Source organism: Alternaria burnsii, assembly GCF_013036055.1.
Source record: "Alternaria burnsii strain CBS107.38 chromosome Unknown 746, whole genome shotgun sequence".
NCBI lineage: Eukaryota > Fungi > Ascomycota > Dothideomycetes > Pleosporales > Pleosporaceae > Alternaria > Alternaria burnsii.
This window is the reverse complement of record NW_024066109.1, coordinates 1,662,259-1,681,898: the sequence shown is the minus strand read 5'-3', so window position 1 is coordinate 1,681,898 and position 19,640 is coordinate 1,662,259. Positions and strand designations below refer to the sequence as shown.

At 52.4% G+C, this 19,640-nt stretch overlaps 7 protein-coding genes across 7 annotated transcripts; 3 read left to right on the top strand and 4 right to left on the bottom strand.

Moving 5' to 3' along the window:
- Positions 1-700: 700 nt before the first annotated feature.
- GT037_003127 (mfs general substrate transporter) lies at positions 701-2,234 on the bottom strand (the record flags this gene model as incomplete). The annotated part of the gene is made up of 2 exons (XM_038928174.1): positions 701-1,199; positions 1,258-2,234. 2 exons carry the CDS (start codon positions 2,232-2,234, stop codon positions 701-703), a joined length of 1,476 nt encoding a protein of 491 aa, XP_038789452.1.
- Positions 2,235-3,105: 871 nt separating this feature from the next.
- Positions 3,106-5,799, bottom strand: GT037_003126 (mitochondrial carrier protein; the record flags this gene model as incomplete). Its single annotated transcript, XM_038928173.1, has 10 exons — positions 3,106-3,300; positions 3,355-3,582; positions 3,637-3,684; positions 3,740-3,971; positions 4,039-4,088; positions 4,589-4,613; positions 4,693-5,024; positions 5,077-5,502; positions 5,558-5,637; positions 5,685-5,799. 10 exons carry the CDS (start codon positions 5,797-5,799, stop codon positions 3,106-3,108), a joined length of 1,731 nt encoding a protein of 576 aa, XP_038789451.1.
- Positions 5,800-6,433: 634 nt separating this feature from the next.
- Positions 6,434-7,285, top strand: GT037_003125 (uncharacterized protein; the record flags this gene model as incomplete). Its single annotated transcript, XM_038928172.1, has 1 exon — positions 6,434-7,285. One exon carries the CDS (start codon positions 6,434-6,436, stop codon positions 7,283-7,285), a length of 852 nt encoding a protein of 283 aa, XP_038789450.1.
- A 199-nt stretch (positions 7,286-7,484) lies between these two features.
- GT037_003124 (mitochondrial precursor) lies at positions 7,485-10,055 on the bottom strand (the record flags this gene model as incomplete). The annotated part of the gene is made up of 2 exons (XM_038928171.1): positions 7,485-9,950; positions 10,005-10,055. The coding sequence occupies 2 exons, from the start codon at positions 10,053-10,055 to the stop codon at positions 7,485-7,487; spliced, it is 2,517 nt and encodes an 838-aa protein (XP_038789449.1).
- Positions 10,056-10,475: 420 nt separating this feature from the next.
- GT037_003123 (phosphoserine aminotransferase) lies at positions 10,476-11,792 on the top strand (the record flags this gene model as incomplete). Its single annotated transcript, XM_038928170.1, has 1 exon — positions 10,476-11,792. The coding sequence occupies one exon, from the start codon at positions 10,476-10,478 to the stop codon at positions 11,790-11,792; it is 1,317 nt and encodes a 438-aa protein (XP_038789448.1).
- A 1,982-nt stretch (positions 11,793-13,774) lies between these two features.
- GT037_003122 (uncharacterized protein) lies at positions 13,775-16,041 on the top strand (the record flags this gene model as incomplete). Its single annotated transcript, XM_038928169.1, has 4 exons — positions 13,775-14,046; positions 14,094-14,257; positions 14,310-14,686; positions 14,734-16,041. 4 exons carry the CDS (start codon positions 13,775-13,777, stop codon positions 16,039-16,041), a joined length of 2,121 nt encoding a protein of 706 aa, XP_038789447.1.
- A 1,280-nt stretch (positions 16,042-17,321) lies between these two features.
- On the bottom strand, positions 17,322-19,244 carry GT037_003121 (large neutral amino acids transporter small subunit 2; the record flags this gene model as incomplete). The annotated part of the gene is made up of 2 exons (XM_038928168.1): positions 17,322-18,176; positions 18,225-19,244. 2 exons carry the CDS (start codon positions 19,242-19,244, stop codon positions 17,322-17,324), a joined length of 1,875 nt encoding a protein of 624 aa, XP_038789446.1.
- Positions 19,245-19,640: the final 396 nt, after the last annotated feature.

Below are 19,640 nucleotides of genomic sequence, written 5' to 3'. Positions count from 1 at the left end.
TACCGTGACATTGGGTGGTAGGACATGAGGCGGTCTTTAAGCATAAAATTTTGCGGGGTCCGAGTATCGTTAGGGTAAGCGTAGTTGTAGCGGCGAACCATGCACGCCAGGGTCTGGGTCGCGTGCAGACAAGTGGAGCTTTCATCTCCTGCGGCCGTGCTCGAGTATGATTGGGTATCGAAATATGCGACCTTCTTGGTGTAGTTAGCCAGCTCGAAATCAACGCTGAAGGGCTCGGGTAATTCATCGCTCACTTGATCTCGTGCACCCACTGTGCATGCCCAGAGGCCTGTGCTTGGCTAGATCGCCAGTGTCGACGATCGGAGAGTTGGCCGACTAGCTGACCATTGAGCTGGTCGCATCGTGCAGACAACGTGCATGTCTAGATGAAGACTAGAACCCTCATGTCTAAGATCGGCAATAGGAAACGGTACGTAAGGTGAATGCTAACAGTTGTGATGTTGTCGTGTTGACTTGACCTTGTAGGCGTACGAGAGGCATCTCTTTAACTAGGTAAGCCTACGAAGAAGCTTGCCGAGGTAGGGCCATGTCAGCTTCCATCCGTACCTAGCGGTGTAGGTTCAACAATAGCCACATTGAACGCAGTAAATGCTATGAATCGTACCAAATTTTGGCTTATGTTAACGTCGGTCTACTTAACGTTTCTGGGCATGCTCAGTCAACTTCCGTTCAAAGTACATCAAGCCGTCCTCTGTACGTCCACTGGCTGTTCAACATGGTCATGCTCTTCAACGCCCCTAACTACTTCGGGTACAGGTTCCTCCTTCCGCGGTTGTACCCTTCCGCCAAAGAACGCGAGTAGCAGCAAATCGTAAGTCGCTTTCAAGCTACCCGCTGCAACAAATGCGACCCAGAAATGGCTGTTCCCAGCAAGTACACCCGTGACACTTGGTCCACTGCTCTGAGACAGCGTCTTGAGTATGTTCACAACGCCCATAACAGCTGTGCGCTCTCCGGGTAAGACGACGATCGAGAGGAAGGCTGATCGTGGCGCTTGGTCCATAGAGTTGAGTACTGAACGTCCAACAAGGAGACATATAGTCAGAGCAAGGCCCGAAGGAACCGGGAGTAGCGCAAGGAAGATAGAGGAAGGTAAGTGAGTAAATACCATGGCTTGAATCAAACCGAGACGTTTCGCTAGGCTTGAAGCGAAGACGTTACCCAGTGTCGATACAAACCTGTTGGTTGATTAGTGCATGGTTCCGAAGTTGGAATTTGCTTGCAAACATGACTTACCACGTTGCAGACATGATGCCGCCTAACTTGCCCTTTGGCAGATCAAATTTGCGTTCCATGTAGTAGTTGATCAAACTGAAAGGAACCATACCAGAGCCTAAGGAATCTAGAAAAAACAAGCTGCATAGCTTGATGAGAGTGATGCGACTCGACTTGGAAATCTTGCTAAGAGAATGCCAGAATCTCTTGGACTTTTTAGGGGATGCTTCCTGTGCCGCAGGGCTCGAATCCTCGGTTTCGTGACCGTTCAGCAATGGTTCGGTCTCGGGCGATGCAGCAGATTTGTTGCGTTCATCGTTCCAGTCGCTATGTTCGCATCTCTGGCTCAAAAAGAGTGTCATCAAAGCCTTGATACAACCAACACCGGTGTAGATCCAGAATATCGCACGATACGCATCCAGATCCGTCCAACCCTCGATAGCTTGCAAGTTGTCGACAGCCACACCACCAACGGCCAAACCCGTTGACGTGCCCAGTACAGCCAAGACGACGTACCAAGTGTACACATCTGATCTCTTGTCCTCAGCCACCAGATGCGCCAACGTCGACTCTTCGACAGCTCTGAACGGCCCGATCTCGTTTCCGCTGGGACTGATAACACCGATGATAGCTGCGAGAAGCAAAGCAACATAGTTACTCGTTGTGGCGAACACAGCGCCAGATATGGCCATAGACACCGCTCCGAGGAGTAAGGTGCGACGTCGTCCAAGTGTATCGGCGACGAGGGTAAGAAGAAGGCTAACGACTACGTCTCCCAACAACGTCAATGACATGAATAGTCCGATCTGTTCGTCTGAGAAGCCTTGCTCTTGGAAGAAGAGTGCCAGGATGAGCGCCACACTGCCATATGCGAAAAGACGAATGTAACGCGTCAGGATGATGATGTACACATCTTTTCCGGCTTGTTTCATAGTCGCAAGCCCTAGTTCGCGACCAAGCCATTGTGCTGCTCTGACAGGCGCATTTTGTATAGACATAATCTAGAGTCAAGGGTTGGGTGTGCTCGTCTCGAATGCGCCATTCACGTGAATGCGTTGGGCAAAGCGAAGGGATGGCGTCTGTTTGAGGTACTCAGGTCGATACACCAGGGTCTTAAAGCATTAGAAGGGTTAGGAAAACTCTAGAACAAAAGAGCAAAGAAGAAGCATTAGTCGAACTTGCTTTTGCAGGCCGATCCAGGACCCGAGTATTTAGTGTTGTCCGGAGGGGATGCCTAGTCGAGGCGCCAGCATACGTCAGCGCCTGCATTCTTCCGGATACGGGAAGGAGCGAAGGGTACGCGGCATGTCGTACACGCCGAGAAGGGCGCTTCAAGGGCTGATGTTGGTTGTCAAAATGTTCGCTTGATCCTCGAGTTGGACAGTCGGTAATTAGAATATTTTGGCTATAACAAGCTGCTGTCTGTTCGATCCGCGGTTGATCATATTTGTGACAGTACTGGTGTGTTCACATCACTGGAGCGCAAATTTCAGTTTGTCGAGCGAGCACCGAGAGCTATGAGGTAGAATCTGATTGCCCATATTAAAGAACACCTAAACACACCAAGGAAAGAGACCTAGTGGCCACCACAAATTGTAATGCAGACACCAGTACATCCCGGAAATCCAAACGAGAGCCTCCATTCTATCCGATCGGGTGTCGCCATGCTAGCACACAGGTTCGGAGTGGAAACGTGGAAACGGTGACGAATGGGAGAGACATGGCGGTCATGTAGTCAGTGAGCATTATGGTAGTACCGCACCATTCCTCGCATCGCATAAGAACGGGAGCTTGTTCCACCCACGTTGCATGCCGCTCGTCCGTAAACACTGGTACGTTTCTCCGACACATAACGACTCTTCCTCTTCTCTAGCAGCAACCTCCGCCAGATCCGTTTTGCACACCTTGGCCCTGGCCAATGGGGACTGTGGGCTTAGTGTTGGCAGTTGTGGTACCCATGCGCTCCTTGATCTGGCGGGCCATGGTTAGGAAAGCTTGCTCGACATTGGTAGCGCTCTTTGCGGAGGTCTCGAGGAATGGGATGCCGAGACTGTCTGCGAATTCCTGGTGATGTTATTAGACACTGAGGGTGCGTGGCGAGTCACGGCATGAGCGTACCTTTGCTACAGTGTACTCGACAACCTTCTTGTCTGCCATATCGGACTTGTTGCCCACTAACAGCTTGTTGACGCCTTCGGTTGCGTATCGGTCAATCTCCTGCAGCCACTGCTTCACATTGTTGAATGAGTCCATGTCTGTGACATCGTAGACGACGCAGATGCCGTGGGCGCCGCGGTAGTACGAGGATGTGATGGTTCGGAAACGCTCTTGGCCGGCAGTATCCCACTGTCATGGCTGTTAGTACCTGATCCCAGACACTGCAACCCCGAGTATACGCACAATCTGTAGCTTCACGGTCTTGCCATCGAGCTCGATCGTTCGGATTTTCTGGTCTTTGTTAGTTCATCGCCGGTCTAGGCTGCAGGTGCGCGGGTGGACGCACAAAGTCGACGCCGATGGTCGAGATGTAGCTCTCGGTGTATGTGTCGTCTGCGAAACGGAGCAGCAGGCAGGACTTTCCGACACCAGAGTCACCGATGAGGAGAAGCTTGAAGAGGTAGTCGTATCTGTTGTAAGGCGAGCCGTCAGCGGGAGCCATCCATGGCGGGGACGGCAGCAACAGGACTGCAGCCGGGATGAAAAAGTACTCTGCAGGTATCCAAGTTAGCATGGTCCTAACCCCAGATTTGGCGTCGCCGTTCCCCAGCCTGTGGCGGTGGGCGTCGCGCGGAGGTTACGTACCACTCAGGGTTCATGATGGCGGTGTTGCGGGGTTGAGAAGAAGGTAGAGACTATGAATGTAAGTTGGGGGGTTATCAAAGGCAGCAGTCGTGGGGGTATCGCGGGTCGTCGAGGCGGACGGTGTTAAGTAGAGGTGGACGAGGTGCAATGCGCGGATACCAGATGTGAATTAGCTTGGCATTCAGCCCAAATCCGTGGTCACAAGTTGCCGTAGCTCGTCGCGCCATGGGAACATCACATTCACGCCTGCTGGTCGGCCGCCTAACTTTCTCCAGTGAGATGCTCGCTGCGCTTTCTGACGTATGACACCTAGTCTGCCCCGTTTCATTCCAGGGCTCTGAGACAGTGGCAGATAATACATCATAATCCAGCAGATGCCATCGGTGCACGCACGTGACAGTCACCAGGGTCCACGGGTGTCAGCCAGCCATGGCACGCATCGTCATCATCACTTTCAGCCCGCAAAGGTGCCATTCTTCGGCCTAAGTTTGTTTTTTTCATGGAATGGAGAATGTGTCGTTCGTTCGCAGGAGTATGCGCTTCTTCGTACGTCGTTGCCTTTGACGTAGCCCAACCTGCTAGTTCTATAGCACCGGTAAACCCAAACCTCCCATATATTACAGACATCAGGATAAGTTCATCGCAACACATTACATTATCTTGCCAAAGGCAGGGATCAGCGTTTGGGCCAACCAGAAGGAAAACACGAGCTTGGGTCCGGTCATGAGCAGCTTAGGTGTCAGTCCCTTGAAGAAGGAAGTGAAGCCCTCGTGCTTCATCATGTTGGACACAATCCTGAATCCGCTCTCGGGGTTCTCAAAGTTCCTGTTCTGAATACGGGTCTTGATGACATCGAGAGGAGCAGAGACGACGAGCGACGCGCTAGCTCCGGCGATGGAGGCAACAAAGTTTTGCGACCATGATGCCGAGTTGTAGTCGGAGAGCTTGTAGAGGTACTCCTTGGCGACGGCGGAACCACCGAAGAGCTGTGTTTACATTAGTATATGCTTTCTTTTTTCATAGAGTGCTGGAACATACCGCAAACGAGCCTGGCGCGTTACGTGCTGCGGTCCATCCCCAACCACGGTACAGTCCGAATCCTTCGTCTGAGACAATCTTGACCAGACCACGGCCTCGGAAAGCCTCGGGGTTTGTTTGTCGCTTAATCTTGAGTACGTCCAACGGCAGGAGAACGATCTCACCAATACCGATAATGGAACCTGCAGTTGCGTGCATGATGGCCTTGCCGTTGCCCTTGCCGAATGCGCGGTCGAAGCTGTCGCCATGGTTGTGCGCGAGGTAGTCCCGTACAAAGGGCTGTCCGCCAAACTTGTATACTCGCTGGAGCACCTTGTATGCGGCAGCGTAGCCGAGACCGGGGAAGAGAGAAAGGAAACGACCACCGACCGAGGCGTTGGCCGCGTCCTTGAAGACGACCTTGTTAAGATGCGCTGCGTTTTCAATCTGCAGTTGCTCGAGTCAGACACGATCGTGGGGTAATTTCGTGGATATGTCGCACCTTTCCAATGTTGCTCATCAACCTCTTCGCTGTGGTGTCGACAGGGTGGAAGACCATAAGCTCTGCGATGCCCGCACATCCTATCCAGGTCAGACGAGTGAAATTGCCTCGAGAATGGCATATGTACCTGCACCCAATACCCTAGCTGTGTTGGACTCCCTCTTGTACACCTTTGCGGACGAGTTGGTGCCGGCAGCGGCTTGCGCAACCTTTGCTACGGCTTCGGAAGGTGATGGCGTCATGATCGAAGATTTCGAGCAACGAGTAAATTGAAAATTGACAGACGTTAGAGGGAGCAACAGCGCAAGGCGATTGCGGTACCGAGCAATGAAGAACGGGAGCTAGAGATAAGATGCCCAACGATACCCGCTCCAAAAAAAAAGTCGTCGGGGAAGCGAGTTCAATGTCCGGTGTCGCCCCGCCAAGCCGCGCTACCATGCATATCCTGGGGAGCCCTCCATCTTGACATTGGACAGAACACCAGCATTACCAGAGCTGAAAGTAGTCGTGTCGTATTGAACGCCCATCCTGAATCTTATACTCCTCCAAGTCATGTTGCATGCTTTAGGCAGACACATACACTACATTTCATCTTGCTAGCCAACAAAGTAATACACCACGAATATCTTGAGGGTAGGTTAAAACCGGTGTTATGTGTACTCGGTCGTCAATGTTCACCTGCTTGAGTGGCTGGTTACACCCACGGGACTAAAACGGTCCGACCATTGGTATCTTGGAAGTTGCTATGAGGCTGTGCAACAACGGCAAGACTTAAAGACATAAGGCGCGCAGTCAGCGGATCTTGGGAGTCTTCCTCGCACGCAACCTAACGACAGAACGTTCAAGTTCCAGGAAACCTCCCAAAGTCCCGCAAAAATGTTTGATAAACTCCGAGGCAAGTCGCCCTCCGGTCATTCCAAAGGGGAATCAATTGACGACACCCCCAATGATTTATCTGCACCCCCTCCACCTGCCTACGCAGCTGCTTCCTCCTCCGAATCTGCATCATCAGCACCCGTGCAAACACGTTTCGCCTCTTTGTCTCTCCACAAGGAAGACCGTCTTCGTTTCCTGCGCTTTCCCGAACCCATCATCTCCAGCTGCCGCGCAACCGTTCTAAGAACCTGGCCTCAAGGTATCGACGAAGAGCGCCGATACGCAAACAGTCAAGAAATTAAACTAAATGGTTACCCTTGGCGCGGATATGGAAAAGAGGGGGTGCACGCACGGCGTCTGATGAACGGTCTGTTAGCAACTCTACACGCCTCAGGGTGGCTCTTGACACTTAACACCGATATAAGCAAGAGTGCTGTGGACAAAGATACCTTGCTCTTCCGATACCAGAGCCCACCTCCGTCGCCGCACGAATGGTGTGTTGTGTCGTTCAGTCGGCAAGATCGGCTGCGCTTTATGGACGCACCTGCTTCGTTGTATAGCTCCCTCCCATCTCGTGTGGGAGCCAACTGGATTTCAGCATCCGAACAGCATTCGCCTGGGATCTGGGAATTTAAACTCAAAGGCTACCCATGGCAAGCTAGTGGCGAAGAAACAATGAGGGTCAGAGAATTGTTGATAGCACTGGTAGAGGTGTTGGAGGAGGAGGGATGGAGCGTGTATGCTAGTATCGATCAGAAGAGTAGCGGAGGGCAGGGTGTGAGCGAAACAGATACTTGGCATTGCTGCAGAGCGAAGGGGTGGGAGAAGGGTATGCCCGTCTATCTTCGATGACGTGGAAGGGAGCGAGACACAAGGGGTAATTGCGCTGGAGATCTCTTAGGCCAGTTTACGAGTTTTCAATGTAGAACTACGTGTTTCCTGAACAATGTTTTGCTTGCTTGAAATAGTCTAAATACCCCAACGCCGCTTATGCATATCATCAAGAGGGTATACACGAATGTTACAAGCTAACTGTCAAGCTTCATGACGCTTAAGAGGGAGGGCTGCCAATCTCCTTCTTTACCCAGTTCTCCAATCCACCAAGAGCAATGATCTCCTGCACATTGGGAGGCAGCTCGCCGACCTTGACGTTCCACTTGGCGCCATTGGGTCCTTCTTGTACGGAGACAGTACTCCTGCGAACGTCCCACTCAAGAGTCCAGCCGGTGCGGCGGGTCAACTGCTTGGCTTGGCTAGGCTGAGCAGCAGCAGCTGGGGGTGGTGAATCAAGCGACTCACGGTTGTTTGAAGGCTCCTTGATAGCTTGCTGTGATGACGAAGCGTCTTGGGAAGAGAAGACTTCGCGGAGGCGGTTGGCCAACTTGGGGACCTCGACACCCATCAAAGCATTGTTGATGCTGTTGCGGCTGAAGATGTTACCGAAGCTACCAGAGACGACGAGCGGAATACCCTTTGCCAGGATAGCAGTTGCAGCCTGCTCGCGACTGCTACCGCAGCCGAAGTTAAAACCTGAGACAAGAACGTCACCAGCTTTTGCAATCTGGCCAAAGTTGGGGTCGTAGTTCTCCATGCACACGTCCGCCATCTTCTCGCGGGTTACATCGTCTTGGTATGTATATTTACCAGGGTAGATACCATCGGTGTTGATGTTGTCTGCGTCGCAGAAGACAATCTCGCCGCTGATCTTCTCGGGGAAACCAGGGAGGATCTCAGTCAAAGTCTCAGCTTCCGAGCCTGATGTCGCGGGCGGATTCACGGATTGTGTCTCGGGCTCGGCGTTGCCAAAGGTATCGATAGCAGCCTCAGCATCCTTGATGGCCTTCTCGAGCATGTCTTCGATAGTCATCATACGCTCTTCCTCGGGAACACCATCGCCCTCTCCCCGCCGAACGCCTGCATAGCCTTCAGGAGCCTCGTACCATCCAGGACCTGAAATTTTGCCCGACAAAGCACTTGCTGCAACTACTTCAGGGCTAGCAAGGTAGGCCTTTGCGTCGGGCGATCCCATACGACCCTTGAAGTTACGGTTACTTGCGCTAATACCAACCTCACCAGGCTCAAGGAGACCCGTACCGAGTCCAATGCAAGGACCACAGCCAGAAGGCAGTGGCTGCGCACCAGCTTCCAGGAGCGCCTGCCAGTCACCGGCCTCTTCAGCAGCTTTTTGTTCAGGAATTGACGCGGCGGCGATGTAGAAGTTGACATTGTCAGGGATCTTGGGGATCTTGCCGCCGTTCAGAACAGCAGCATCTTTGAAGACGTTGGCGGCGGCAGCAAGATCAGAAGCGCGGGAGTTGGTGCAAGATACGAGGTATGCTTTGTTGATCGGGATGTTCTGGCTTTGGAGTTCAAGCAGGGGAGTGGCAACCTTGACCGAGTTTGGACCGGAGACATATGGTGACAGAGTGGAAAGGTCAAGGAACAGCTCTTTGGCATAGACAGCTCCCTTGTCCGCAGCCAACGCAGGCTTGAAAATGTGACCCATCTTCTCTCCAACAATGCCAGTAGCAGTGAACAGCTGATCAATACGTTCATGAATAAACTGCTGCTGGTGGTGATCCTTGGCCTGTCCTTCTCCCATGGCGGCTAGAGTCGCCCTTGCGCGAAGCCAGCCGTGGAGGGTGGAGTCGATAGGGAAGAGTCCAGTGAGAGCACCCCATTCAGTTGTCATGTTCGCAATGGTGAGGCGATCGTCGACGGGTATGCTACCAAGGGTCTCATCGGTTCCGGTGAACTCAATGGCGTGGTTGAGCACTTCGTCCTTGTTAAAGAGACCCGCCAGAGCAACAATGACGTCCTTGCCAGTCACGCCTTGAGGCATCTTGCCATTGAGAGTGACCTTTGCGACAGGTGGGATTTGCCACCAGGTCTTGCCCGTTGCCCAGATACTCGCAGCGTCTGTTCGCACGACAGGTGTACCCAGGCATCCAATACCGCCGTACATGTTGGAATGACTGTCGGAAGCTACAGCGAGCGTTCCTGGCCATGCGTAGCCCTCCTCTACCATGATCTGATGGCCAATGCCCCGTCCGGCGGGATAGAAGACGACATCCTGCTTCTGTGCAAACTCCTCGATTTGGCTGTACTTCTTCAAGTTCTTCTCCGTCTTGTTCTGCACGTCGTGATCGAGAGTCATGACAATCTGCTTTGGGTCGTTGATCTTGGTGGCTCCAATGCCCATGAACTTGAGAGCCACAGGCCATGAGTTGTCGTGTGTCATGCATTTGTGCGGCTGCAGAGTGACATAGTCGCCAGACCTGAGGACTTTGCCCTGCGCAACACCGACGGCATGTCGCTGGACAATCTTCTCTGTGAGCGTCTGTGGTGTCTTGGGCGTCTCGTTGAGCGAAGAGAGAAAGCTTGCCGCGGGGCTCTCTTTCATCGAGGGAAAGACATCCTGGGCCTCGCGACGGCTAGCGGTCGTAGCAAACGTCCGTGGCGCGAGACATGGTCGAGGCGAGAACGAGGCGGCACGAAGAGCCAGACCTGCTCGAGGCTACATTTGCAACGTTAGGCGGGACGGAGCATGAGACCATGTTTTACAACATACTGCTAGTTGCCTGCGACCCAAGAGCCGGGCTGCCCGTAGCGACATTGCCATTGCTGGTACTTGGGGGATGGCAGCAATGTGGTGTATGCAATGGTGAATGCGCGCTTCCCCAGACAAAAATTCCCCACCGAACTTCGGCGCCAGTCATCCATTCCCTCGCGCTGCCATTGGACACAGCCAGACGCGCTCAATTGCTTCGCATAATGCATTCAACGCCCACGCGGGCAGCATGTAGCATCTGTAGCGGACCATACTTGAGTGCTCTGCATACGTGGCCCGCCATGTCCATGTTGCATGCTAGCCCGAAGTCGGAAGCAGCTGTTGGTAAGAGGCGGGCAGTAGAGTCATTCTCCGTATGACGCGACGTGAGAAGACTTTCTGTACAAACCGCCCCTCTTTGCTCAATTTCTCTCATGTCACTTCGGTTCTCCTCTGCACACAACACTACTAGCCTCCAAACCCGTCGTCGCCATGGTCAACCGCTCTGACGTCAACTACTTTGGCGCTGGCCCTGCTCCCTTGCCCACCGAGGTCCTCGAGGAGGCCTCGCAGGTGCTCCTGAACTACAAAGACAAGGGCATTGGTCTTTGCGAGATCTCTCATCGTTCACCAGAAGCCAACGAGATTCTTGCAGACACCAAGAAGGCACTTGCTGACCTGCTCGAAATCCCTGACGACTACGAGATCCTCTTCCTCCAGAGCGGCGGTAGCGGCGAGTTCAGTGCGACTGTATACAACCTTGTCTCGATATGGGTAGAGAAGAAGCGCGCAAAGATTGCGGAAGAGGTGGGCGACAACAAGGATGAGCTGATGAAGAGGCTGCGCAAGGTCGTCGACGAGGAGCTGAAGCTCGACTACCTCGTCACCGGCTCCTGGTCGCTCAAGGCATCGCAAGAGGCAGCGCGTCTTGTAGGAGCGAAGCACGTCAACGTAGCCACCGACTCGCGCAAGGTCAATGACGGCAAATTTGGAAAAATCGCCTCTGAAGACCAGTGGAGCCTCACACCACGTTCCAAGGGCGGGCCTGCCTTTGTATACTTCTGCGACAACGAGACAGTAGACGGAGTCGAGTTCCCGTCTTTTCCTCAGAGTCTCGAGGGCGACGACGCGCCATTGGTCTGTGCCGACATGTCGTCAAACTTCATCTCCCGGAAGGTCGACGTGCGCAAGTATGCCATCATCTTCGGTGGCGCCCAGAAGAACATTGGCAACACCGGCATCGCGATTGTCATCATGCGGAAGTCGCTTCTTCCGCCACACTCCACTCCAGCTTCGCCTGACCTCATGAGAGAGCTCAACTTGTCTGTTGGCCCCATTGTGCTAGACTATCCTACCATCGCGAAGAACAACTCACTCTACAACACGCTGCCCATCTTCGACGTCTGGGTGGCTGGCCAGGTCATGTCTGGACTAGTCAACTCCTACGGCACTAAGCGTATCGGTGGTCAGGAGGAAGTCTCCAACGAAAAGGCCCGGCTCATTTACGAGACACTTGAAAAGTACTCTAATGTCTATCAGGTCGTGCCCGACAAGACTGTACGTAGCAGGATGAATATTTGCTTCCGTGTCTCTGGTGGAGATGCGGACAAGGAGAAGGCTTTCCTTGCGGGTGCAGAGAAGAAGGGCCTGCTAGGCTTGAAAGGACACCGCAGCGTGGGTGGCATTCGTGCCAGTAATTGTAAGTGCCTCTATACTTCCCGCACTATTGATGGTGCTCTCAGTCATGCTTCGAGTCGTGACTTTACAGGGTACATTGGGCTACGCGGCTTGCAAGCCAACGTGGTCTAACGTGCTCAACCCAGGATCCGACCCAAAGCAAAGCTCTCCAACAACCTAGGCTAACTTCTTTGGTGCTGTAGACAATGCTGTCTCGCTAGATGGGACTAAACTGCTTGTTGCGTACCTTGAAGAATATGCGAAGTCTGCCTGAGCAAGACTTTGCACGATAGCATGAACGTGTCTGCGAATTCGCCGTATGAGGCGACGTGTGACCAAAAAAATACCCTCTTATTATGTCGGTGTTATTCAACAGAACACTCGTAATCAACGTAGCCAACTTTTAGTCTGCACATTCTGGTCTTCCTATTGCTGATCCCACCCACGACAACGGATCAGCATGCTCGCGTCCGCCAAGTTCTTGATTTGCATTGTCGGGGATTTCTCTGAGGCATACCCCTGTATCTCGTGCTGTGTGGCTGGGGCAGTGTAAAGACCAGTGGCTTGGTCTTCTCGAAAGTTCTCCTCTTTCCATACGAGCATCATTATGCCTTGACGAACTTCGTGCACTACCCGTTATAGTAAGATTTGGAAGTCCTTCTCTACTCAGTCTTGGCTTTGGTGGCTTGTCACATCAGATTCTACAGCAGGGTAGCAGCGACCAGACCGTCGGGGTAGGTAGCACGATGGGAGTGTGACTGTACCACTATGTAGCCGCTGGAGTCTTGACCACAGCGGCTGCGTAGCAGCCTGTAACAACGCACATACTGATTGTCGTGAGGTGGTGCGTACTTGACGATGTACCGTCGGCTCGAACGCGATGCTTTTCTGCGCCACGATTGCCCATGCGGTTTGACAGGTTCAGTAGTCACAAAGTCTGTTCGGTGGAGAACCAAGCATACCCCATCTGAGCATCTCAATCGGTTCTTTCCGTGTTGCATCCGATGGACGCTCTCGCATCCTTCAATCTTACACTTATGTCTTCGAATCATTCCTACTGGTCAACTATGCAAAACTGCCCCATCTACAACACTCAATATAGCATTGCCTCGTGGCTTTACCCATCACCCTCCGTTTTCTATAATATATTGCTTATAACTTGCCGCTAACCAAATCCACTGCGAACCGTGTCATGAGCTTGCGAGGTCCTCCCGGCGACCGTTGAGCCGACAGGGGTTCTGGAGTTCTCAGTGTCTCGGACAGGGTTGAAGCGAGGATCTGCGGCACAGTCTAAACCCAGCTCGCATCAGAACTCTAGTCCGACCACATCCACCTCACCACCACCGACTTTGCGCCATTCTCTACATCAGCGCTTCCGCGCTTGAAATAGCTACCCAGGAATCCAAGTATAGTACTCAGCGTCAGAAGAAATTGCACGCCTCAAAATCAACGTGAAGAGTACCGTCGCGCTATGACAAGGGCCAAAGGGGTGTTCACTGGACCCTGGCGGATACGTCCACTGGGGCAACGTCAAAGCAATGACGTCTTACTGAACCCAAGACCTGTTCAACCTGGTCAATATTCGAGCAAGGCCAGAGCAAGAGGTTTTCCAAGGCGGCTGACTAGTTTTCGGGGCAAGCGGTACTAACACGGGTTTCGCTGCTTCCGCTGCCTAGGTTACCTAGTAGTATGTGGCTCGCATGAGGTTGAAACCCCACTCCCACCCATTGCGGGAAGATGCGACCTGTAATATGAACCGAATGGATCTTTGCTAATGCGGGTCCCTTCAGCCAATGGCCGGATAGACGCCTGAGGACCGCTGTTCCGAAACCGTGCGTTGCTGCTACCGCCCAGTGGTTTTGTCATATACCGTTTGGAGTCTCATACCCGTCTCTTGTCTCTTACGTCTAATGCTCACGCTCTTTCCCCTTCTTTCGTTGCTCTGCTGGCAGGCTTAGCCATTTCCTTCTTTGACACTGAGCTGGTTACTCGTTCGTTTACGTCAGTCATACGGTCTCCATGAATACCTAGTCGATTTCCTTTCTTCAGCCGCTGCTGGTTACCAGCGAGACAATATTATTCCTTCTACACCTGTTGTAACTGAAGCCGGCAAGATGGAATCATGGGCGGACCATTTCCCTCAGCTCGAGGCCCGATCGCACTTCAACTTGACTCTCAACACTTCGGCCGTTCGTCAAGTTCCCTGGACACAAACAAACACGACAAGAACCCTTATCGCGAGTCTACAGCTACAACAAGTACAAACGCTCCGAACGACACATCTTACCCTGGGAGCGTTTAGCCTTGCTTTGACATTATTGACGGTCCATCGAATTGTCTCAGACGCACGACGCGCAGCAGCTCTTCAGGTCCTTCCCAGGAAGAAGTAGGTACGAATTATTGGACAGTTGCATTATTACTAACAAAATATAGGAGATTCAATGCTTTGCACAATGTTCACCCTGCTGAAACTTTTCCACTCGCGTTGGCTTGCGGTGCCGTTCTACAACAAACTATCTTCGTATCAGTGCAGGGCACTACACTCCATAGTGTGTTTTCTAAGAGTTGTCGCGGACTGGCAATGGTCACATTCCCTGGTACGCTTAGCACACTTTGCGATCTGCGGACGAAGAGACTGACGGGCGTTAGCTATTTTTCTGATCGGGTACATCACCTTGGTTTTCGGCATCGAAGTCGTGGTCAGAGCCTACAAACAAGACCGATTCGCTCCACGCGGCAAATGGAACACAATAATATGTGTTGCCGTCGTATCGTTTATGCTTCTGCTCACCTGGATGCCAACTGTGGCCTGGCCATCGCCAAACACTTGCTTTGGTGGCCTCATCTGGTTTCCTATGCGATACGATCTTCTCATGTTAATTTTTCTTTCTGTTCTTGTCTTCCTCTTGCTCTTGGTAGCCGCTTTGATCAGTATCCAACTGATGAGAACACCCGAGATCGATCACAATGAGCGTATTTCAGCTTCACGCATGACCTACTTTCTGATTGTGGCTGCACTTATTTACGTGAGTGTCCTTACTGCTCTCTTTTTTCCATTAGCTGACAATTGTAGACTCTCGTCATTCCAGTAGAAGTACAGTCTCTTCGACGAGAATTTATGGAAGCACTGGCCGCTTCTCGAATCGCAGAAATCTCGCTCTTCTCCTCAGGAATGGTCATCACCTTCTTCCACCTCTTCCTTCGTACGAATGCCACACGAATGGTCATCCGTCCCATTGAAGAGCTCAAGGCTCCTGCGAAACAACAACGTCCAAAAATTCGATTCTTCGGTCCTAGCGATCTGGAAATGCAGATCAGCGGCCCGATGGCACTACAAACAACTCATCGTTTACACAGCCAACAGGGTCTGATCGATGTTGGGCCAGAAAAGAACCGTGGGGACTTTGATGCCGAGTACTTCGAACGACCCGAGCGGGCTTTAACGCCGGCATCGACCAAACCTGGAAGCCCGATCGATCTCACAAAGTGGCCTCTACCACCTGCTCTGGACAATGATGCTACAACACATGAACGCAAGCAAAGTTACTCTCTTTTCCCCACACGCGCGGAAGAGGTACCTCGCCTTCCCCCAACTGTCTACGATCCCAAAAATACGTCAGACGGTTCCTCGGTTTCTAAACTCGCCCTACGGCGCTTCACACGACGAGGCTCGGTTACCAACGTCAGCGATGCTTTCGACTTTCTCAGCAAGCCAAAACTACCATTTGCGGAACGGCACCAACGCATGCAAAGTACAGATAGTAGCGCAACAGTTCAGATTGGTCTCCGCTTCTCAGTAGCGCCTGCAACACTTGCAGCAGCCAAATGTACGCGAGCTGAACGAGATACACCACCGCTAAAACGAGGCGTCACTGATTCAAGCGAAGATTCATTAGGCCTCCCGATCCAGAAGCCTTCTTCGACAGGCATGTCACCATCTGAAGAGATGCCTAGCCCGAGCACGTTTCCCCAACCACCCCCGCGTGGTGACTCGCCAACTCGGCCCAGGGCTAACAGCCCGGGACGGACCCCAGCCTTTCCTCTCACGCCGTCAGCTCAGTCCAGCGCCTATCTCCAGGCTCAGCGCGAGAAATTGCTACCCTCCCCACCGCCGAAATCACCAAATCCACCTCCACGTTTCGCAACCCCGACACAACCTGTCGTCCCCGCACCTGCATGCATAAGCGGACTGCGGATGAACCCTGTGACACCCGTTGCATCAGTTGGTTCACCCACTACAGCATCACAACCAGCAACGCCCGTGTCGGTTGCCAACCTTGCACGATCAAACAGTGGCCGTGCATCTCCGTCACCCACAGCCCGCATCCCACTTGGGGCAGGCACAATGTCACGCACTCCGCGACCCAATGGCTGGATCTGAGGCATGAGAGTGCTTTTCAGGGTCTTTCTTTTCCTTTCTACCGCTAGACCGGGATCGGCGACGAGCCGCTGTACGATAAACTGGGGAGATGCAAGTTCCTGAATTTCTTGTTTCCTTGCTTCGGCGACTTGGGTGGTTCGCGTCTGGGCAACATACCCACACAGGCGTTACGGTTTCGGTTTCATGTTTGCACGACTCCTGCGACAGCGTCTCGCACAGGCCATCTTGGCTCTGTCGCATGGAGACTACGGGCTTACTGTAGGCTTTCAGGCCCTACCAGGCCTTCTCCGTTACGTTGCTCACGATACGAACATTCATTCACGAACACCGGTGCTGCGCACCCTGCCACGGAATCGGGCACAGTACATCCGCTCTTTATACCCACACCCTTCTCTCCCCCTCCTAGCTCCCATTTCCCCCAGTTACCTTTCTTCACGTCTCATTTATCTTCCTATTGTCTCTTCATTGAGCCTGTTAATTATCCAAGAAGGCGGTAGGCCTTGATACGTCGTAGCATAGTCAATCTCGCTAGTCCCATTCGAAAGCAGTAGACCTCTAAACAAAGTAAAACCATTCTCCATATCATCACGCGTCCATTATATGTCACGATACCCACAGATCATTGGTAGCCTATGCGAAGAAGCTCATTTCTTTGGTCGTATCAATCACCGGAAACTTGACCCAAAGGTATACATAGTGATGTAAACTGTAATTCTGAAAGAGAAACAACGGTGTATACCTTTGAGGTAGGGTTTGGTGTTCGTACTACACGTACGTCCTATGGGTAGCTATGTCAACGTCAATAGACCTCACGATTAGTTAACAAGGAGTTGCAACCATTGATCTGCTCGATCCGTATACCCGTTCCCACTTTTCTCTCTTCCATCTAAGGGCTGGTACAGAATTCCAAATCTTGTGCTGGGCCGGAACCCGGGTGGCATTCGGGCGTGGATCTAAGATTTTCTATTCGCCTTTTGTTTCGGGCAGACGAGTCGAACGCATAATGGTGTGATCACCACGTGGCTGGGCATTGCTGTCGAGTATGTGTCTACGTAGGGCTCCTTTGTCAGTCGTTCCGTGAACGATGCCAGGGTCTTGGTCTGCCCAGCTGGGCTGATTAATGGATTTTCCGTTCATAATGACTTGGAACGAGATGCCTTGCTGTGCGATGACGTCGATGGCAGAGACGGTGCAACAGAACCCTTACGCATTATCATTTATTCGTTTCTACGTAGCTTGTACAACCATGGCACTTATACTACAGGACAGCATTATCTATTTCATCGTCTCCAACGTTGCCAGAACTTCCATCCCACTTTTTCATTACCTTCTTCAGGCATACGAAACTTGTTCTGCTCCTTCCCTCTACGCCTTCCCACCCATGCAAACCATATCACTAAGCCCACCACCATGAACGCTACAACGAGTAGTGTCTGTAATGGCTCGGCAAACACGGCTCTGCTCAACAAGAAGAGACTAACGCAGCAAAAGATAATAGGCGTGGTGATCCAGGTTTTATACGGACGTTCTAGATCAGGTTCTCGAACGCGAAGGATGATGAGGCCAAGTACGGTTTGAAAATAGAAAGCGTACCCTGCTACACCATAGAAGGTGACGAGAGTGTCGAAGCTGCCGACAACGATGTAAATGGCTGTCAGGACAGCATTGAGTACCATGGCGGATATAGGCGTAAAGAAGAAGCCTGCATCAGCGTCTGCAAACCAGCTCACTAGCTTCTTGGGGATCTTGCTCTTCCCTTGTGTTGAATTCATGCTGTGCAAGCGGATCGCCCTATGATTCTTCCCCAGTCCAATATTCCCGAATAGAGATGGAAGATAACCTTCTTTGCCAGCAGCGTAAACAAGGCGGCCAGATGTGAATGTTGTTGCGTTCAGTGCACCGAAACATGATCCCGAGACAAACAATGCGAGTATGAGTGATCCAATGGGACCAAACACTTGTGATCCAAAGGCTACGGCGACGGTGTTGGACGACTCGATGACGGAGGTGGGAAGTACGAGGAAATAGGATATGTTGGCTAGGATGTAGCAGAGTATGACGAGTGGGAGAGAGGTGTGGATGACGCGGGGGAGATCGCGGGTCGGGTTCTTGAACTCGGCAGTCACGTAGTTGACCTGATGCCGTCAGCAGAGTCCGGAGAAATTGCGGGAGTCTTGACTTACGTTGTCCCAACCATCGAAAGCCCAGAGCCCGGCATAGAGCGCCACAGCCCAGTTGCTAACGTTTTCGCTAGTATCCTCGAACCAGCCGCGGTTCTTCCAGTCTTCATTCGCGTCACCCTTGTAGGAAAGCCCGGTCGCTGCAACTACGATACCGATTACGGTGACTCCTGTAAGTGCAAAGAACTTCAGAAACATGAAGACATCGGCGCTTCTGGTACCCAGCTTGGTGGACACACAGTTCAGTAGCGTGACGGCCACAAGTCCCACCAAAGCCACGCCCTTGTTCAACCATGTGCTCGCGTCCACAGCTTCGGCGCCAATTATTGCGCGCACTAAATATTCTCCAAAGATGATCGCAATGATGGCTGCTGAGCCTGGTTTCAGCACCACGACCGCACACCACGTAAACAAGAATCCCGCCCATTCTCCGAAAATCTTGGATAAATAGACTTGTGCACCACCATTGAGTGGTATAGCACCTCCGAGCTCCGCATAACTCGCGGCACCCGTCCATGCCAGTATTCCGGCCACGACCCAGACAATAAGGGACGCGCCTGGCGATCCAGCATTCTTGTTGACTTGTGATGGCGAGGAGAAGATGCCGCTTCCTATTATAAGCCCAACTACTAATGACAATCCATTAAGGTATGTCAAACTCTTGTTCTTCTCTAGTGAGCCGCCGTTAAGCGCGTTGGACGGGTCTAGGGCCGGGTTCGAAGGTGCGCCCAGTGCTGTGTATCCCTGCGCAGTGCTAGAGAGAGGGAATAGATTGGGTGCAAAGTCGAAGGCCGAAGATACGCTGTACGAACGAGTGTGCCGTGGTCTGTTCGGATCGTGACCAGCAGGGTTCAGTTCTGACAAGGGGTCCTCATCGTCAAATGACAGTCTGCGCGAAGAAGGCGCACCCGAGGTAGAAGATTCTTCAGAGGTTCGGCGCGAGGGGTGCGAAGAGGAGGCCAGTGAGGCAAGTTCGAGTGAATCGCGAGTCGGCGGTGGGAGGTTGGAATAGCGACCGGCCATGATGCGGATGGAAAGGCTGCGCGCAACTCTACCTGCTAGCCATGGAGAGAAAATATGATATGATGAGCCGAGTAGCAGATAGGGGTAGTATCCAGCACCCCTTTGTCAAGCATTCACAGCTGCCGTGTATGAGTGGTGAAGCTTGCATGCGCTGTTGAAACCGACGGGCTCCTATGCCGTCATTGGACTAGCTCCCGTTTCGACGCTAGCCCTGGAAGCTATATCGAACTGGGAAAGCTCAAGTTTGCATCTGAACATATGCCGTTGAGGTAATCGCTAGATTCTGCATAAATTTCTACGTGTACGAGAAATTGCGTATACCTCCATGGCATGCCATAGTTACGGCGCGTGTATACAGTTTTCAACTTCGTAGTTGTCAGAGATCCAAAGTGTTTG